Source organism: Colossoma macropomum, unplaced genomic scaffold (genome assembly GCF_904425465.1).
Source record: "Colossoma macropomum unplaced genomic scaffold, Colossoma_macropomum, whole genome shotgun sequence".
NCBI classification, from domain to species: Eukaryota; Metazoa; Chordata; class Actinopteri; order Characiformes; family Serrasalmidae; genus Colossoma; species Colossoma macropomum.
The window spans coordinates 20003980-20008994 of NW_023494805.1; the positions used below are offsets into that span (position 1 = coordinate 20003980).

Below are 5015 nucleotides of genomic sequence, written 5' to 3' on the forward strand. Positions count from 1 at the left end.
ACTCTTGTTTGTTCAAAATAATAAGGCTGCGGCCAAGGTTTCGATTTGTTGTTGACACTTATTTATTTAGGACAGACTTTTATTTGTACTGAATGTTCAAATAAAAAAACGAACAAGAACGTGTGTGTGCGTGCATGTGTGTGTTCGTCTGTCTGTGTGTTTAAATGTAATTTCAGAAATCATAGTTCTGTTATTCCCAAACCAATAAAACAATTAAACAGTAAACACTAATCCACTGGATTGGGATTCGGATTGTCCAGAGGGGAGGATACCTTGCGCCCCCTGTTGTGCTCCTCGTTTATTTATTTATTTATTTATTTATTTAAAGAGCAGAACCCCAGAAACTGTCCATGAATGAATGAATGCATAAATAGGTCATAATTTGTCCTCTGTAAGTTCTGTAAGAGATTAATCCTTATCAGTTATCTGTAACAGGTCGCCCCCCACCAAAACAACTAATAAAATCGTTTACAGGTTCATCAAAACGAATTAGAAATGACTACATAAATGTAATTTATTTGACATTTGAATGCTGCAAAATACCCTGATAAATTCATACAGAAATGTAACTTAATTTCATTCAGTCATGCTCAAGCTACAATCAGTTACCACAACCAGATCCCTACACTGTCAAAACTCTCTACAGTCAAGCCATTTAATATTAAATAGGCCTCATTCGAGATAAAACAACTGCTGTAAACAAATAAATAAAGTACCTAAGACTAATATAATACCTGGTTTGTGACAGGTTAAGTGTAAACATTGTCAGGGGTGAGTACTACAGTGAAACTACAACACCTTCCCCTCTGCCAGGTGAAAACATCCTCTGCCACGAGACCACGCCCACGCGCCAATCAAACGATCCCGAACCCTATCGCCATGAAGCCACGCCCACGCGTCATTCAAACCCGCCTTATAATGCGCAGCCAAAACAGGAGGCGGTCAGACGAAGCCTTCAGTGTCCGCTCCCGCTCTCTCGGACCGCATGACACAGTAAACACAGCGTGAACGTGTTCGTGGACGTTTTTTTTTCTGAAAACGTTTTCGCGAGCGTTTCCTCGAGCTTTGTATCATGGCTTTAGCGGATGCGCTGCTGCCGTCCATCAGCACCTTCGCAGACTGCCAGACTCTGGAGGAGAAGCATGCTGAAATAGTGCGAGTAAGTACAACTTCTTTTGAAAGTCTGAGGTGTTTCAGAATGGAAGACTTTTAACTGAGAAAAGCCACTACAGCATGGCTGCTGTTAGCTGAGTTTAAACGATTAATACACTTTTCAAACGCTGCTAAACAGCTGCTTATTAAGTTAAAGGATCTTATTTTTAAGGAGCTAAAGCATTAACAGCCGTTTTTTACGAATTTAGATTAAAACATTTTTAATCAGTGGTTTTAAGCAAGTTAAGGCGTCTTTGGCCTGTTTTTATAGAAGTTTATGCAGAAACTGTTGTTCTAAAACTATTGAACTATTAGCAAAAGACGTTAAAGCAGCTCACAGCAGAGTTAAAGCAGCGCCAGTCTGCTGTTTTAATGATGTTAAAGCTTCTTTAGCCGTTGTGTTTCATTAAGTTAGAGCGCTTTTAAAGTGTCCGTGCTCACTCGTCTCCATTTCTCTCGTGCAGGACTGGTCACCCGCTCAATCTGAGGAATCGCCAAAGCCGCTCATCGAGCTCGAGTTCAGCATCGTCGAGTCCAAGGACGAGGACGAGCTCGCCAAGTTTCTGGATCTGGAGTTCATTCTGTCCAACTCTCTGTCCAGCGAGGCTCCTGCCCCGCCCGCTCCCGCCTCCTACACCCTGCCAGAGTCTCCGGACAGCTGCGGCCACGCGCACGACGCACACGGCCCGCTGGTAGCCGAGCTCCTCCAGCCGGACGCGAGCTACGGAGCTACAGACTACACGGACCTCGGCAACCATCACGTGCACGCGCACACGCCCACGCACGCGCATCCCGCTTTGGCCTACGGTCTGAAAACGGAGCGTAGCGAGCGGCCGTGCATGATGACCGCCGACTACTCGGGACACTTTTACGGACCCAAAGCGCACGGGATGGGGGTCGGGATCGCGCATGCGCACGAGCAGCACGCGCACGCCTTCGTCCAACACGTGCCCCAGCTGTCCCGGGACGTGCAGCATCAGCATCATCATCAGTACGTTAACGCGCAGCCATACGCGCCTCATTACGCGCAGCACTATCACGGACAGTACGCCGCATACGGTCAGCAGCAACAGCCACAGCAGCCGCAGCATCCAGGCGTGACGGTGCTGACCCCGCCCTCTTCGCCGCTGCTGGACCTCTTGCGCGCGGAGGAGCAGAGCAGGCCCAGGCGCGGGAGGCGCACGTGGGCGCGGAAGCGCGCGGCTACGCACAGCTGCGAGTTCACGGGCTGCGGGAAGACCTACACCAAGAGCTCCCACCTGAAAGCGCACATGCGCACTCACACCGGTAAGGAGACTTCCATTTACCGAGTTTCACTTTCACTGTAATTGGAATAAGACATAAAATAAAAATATGACCCTCATAGAAATTAAGTCAACATGAAATTAAAATTTGTAATATATAATCTTCTGTAAACTAAAAAATGTCAATATTAGACAAGGATTTAAAATTTAACTTAAAAAAACTTGAATGTAAATGAGACACAACAAATCTTTTTGTGTCAGTTAATTTACACTTATTGGCTCCCGCTAGACCAAACCTACTTATTATTGTACAAGAAAAAAAGTAGTCCTTTTTTAATAATTAGATGCCAGAGAAAGTTTATGTCTAAATGTTTACATTTAAATAAATGACTAAATTGTATGGAAAATGTGATTTAATTTGAATTAAATATAAACTTTTTGGCCTTTCTGGGGTGCAGTTTTGCCAGCATTATTCTGATTCTTGGTCTTAAACTTTAAGCAAACATACACATTTAAAATAATAAAAGTAAGTAAAAATCCTTGTTTTCCTCATTGGCTCATACTCTTTTTTTCTTGACTTGTCCACAGGAGAGAAACCCTACCACTGTAACTGGGAGGGCTGTGGCTGGAAGTTCGCCAGATCAGACGAGCTGACCCGTCACTACAGGAAACACACTGGCCACAGGCCCTTTCAGTGCCACCTGTGTGAGAGAGCCTTCTCCCGCTCGGATCACCTGGCCCTGCACATGAAGAGGCACATGTAAAGGAGCGTGTAAAGGACTGTAGTTTCTTATAGTCAAGGCTCTGGGATGGCAGCTGTACATACAACTATGATGTGGACTTTAAATTATAGCAGTATTTAAGAAGGAGAGAGAGATTTCTTGAGACAATAAGTTATTTAGTGTGAGATGACCTTTGGAGATAAACAGGGCAGGACCCGTATTTTTGTACATAATGTTTTTTTTTTGTTATCTAGAGTTCATACATTTATGTCAAGGCAAGGAATGCTTCACTGGGTTTTTATAGGATGCTTCTCTTTGTACATTGAGTTGTTTGAGACATATCAGTAATTCAGAGTGGGGCTCCAGGACTTTTCTATCAGGTACTGAAGCGGATTCTGAAGTGCCCTGCTTGTGCCAATCCTTTATCCTTAAGTGGAAAGCTCATATGCTACCTGTTTTGTAAACTGCATACTTGAATGTGTTGTATTATATGTACATAAAATATGACTTACTAGCTTTAAATATAGAAACTTGTTCACATGAATTTTGTAAACAGACTGATTATTTCTCTTCTCTGAATTGAGTTTAAACTGTCAAATGGCCAGGACCTGAACTTTATTACACACTTCAATGATAATGATAATAATAATAATAATAATAATAATAACAGTAATAGTAACAATAATAATAATAATAATATATTTTATATATATAAGAACCCTTCTTCTGTTCAAAGACATTAACAAAAAAACACATAAGATCAGAAGGAGAAATATTAACATAGAGGACAAACAGTACATGAGGTACAAACGGGTATACCATCAACTAAAAAGAGAATAAAACAAAAAATACATAGAAAGCAAAAAAAATTTGTTTTGATTAGTCACTAAACTGAAGTAATTACATCTTTGGGAAGACAAGCTAGATGAGCTTTTTCAATAAAGAAAGGTACAAGCTTTTATTACAAACAGGAATAACTCAGCCAGTTTGCATTGTATTCCATGAAGTGAGGATGTAATAAGCCTGAGACTTTAAGTGGTTAAATTGTAATGAGAGAGAAAGTAATTAAAAGAAAGACATAATCGTTTGAAATAATGTCATAGGGAACAAGATGTTAAAGCCAGACAGGCATAGAAACATAAAACACGAGCAAAACCAAGTTCCCTTCTAGCAAATGAAGTGCCAAAAGGATTTAGTGTAGTTCTTTAATGATGTGCCCAGACATTTAAGCTTACTGTAAGACCGCTGGTGGTGAAGGCGGTGCTCTCTCTGCCTTTTTACTCTGGTATTTCTGTCGGGACGCTTGTAGGAATCCAGTTCAGTTTTCGAGAGCAATGATTGCTTTTCTAATGTCGCCCTCTGCTGGCAGTTTAAAGGGGATCAGGTTCTTTACTGTTTAGTTTAGCTCAATTCCATTCAGCTCAGTTCTTTCTATCCTTATTCAGTTGTTTTTGAGATCATTGACTGCTTCTCTAATGTCGCCCTCTGCTGGCAGCTTAAAGTGGGGCAGGTTAATTCAGTGGAGTTCACTTTTCAGCTTAGTTCACTTCAGCTCTCTTGAATTAAACTCAGTTCATACATACATACATACATCATCTAAACCACTTATCCTTCTGGGTCGCGGTGGGGTGCTGGAGCCTATCCCAGCTGTCATTGGGCGGAAGGCTCAAACTCAGTTCAGTTAATCTCTATTCAATTCATTTCTGTTCAGTTTAATTGAAGAGTACAGACAACAACGCACTTGTTTTTGTACTAAGGAGGAAACACCAGAGTGTGTGCCTAATGAAGAGTAAAATGGTTAAATGGTTCAATAAAATTGTATGGAAAATGTGTACAATATTTGGCAGGTTCAAATATTGTAAGCATTACACAAGTAATAAGTAGCTTCTAAAGTAAA

At 41.7% G+C, this 5015-nt stretch overlaps 1 protein-coding gene across 1 annotated transcript; it reads left to right on the forward strand.

Moving 5' to 3' along the window:
- Positions 1 to 953: 953 nt before the first annotated feature.
- klf17 (Kruppel-like factor 17) lies at positions 954 to 3358 on the forward strand. The gene is made up of 3 exons (XM_036597766.1): positions 954 to 1159; positions 1617 to 2439; positions 2985 to 3358. Exons 1-3 carry the CDS (start codon positions 1073 to 1075, stop codon positions 3158 to 3160), a joined length of 1086 nt encoding a protein of 361 aa, XP_036453659.1. The 5' UTR covers positions 954 to 1072; the 3' UTR covers positions 3161 to 3358.
- Positions 3359 to 5015: the final 1657 nt, after the last annotated feature.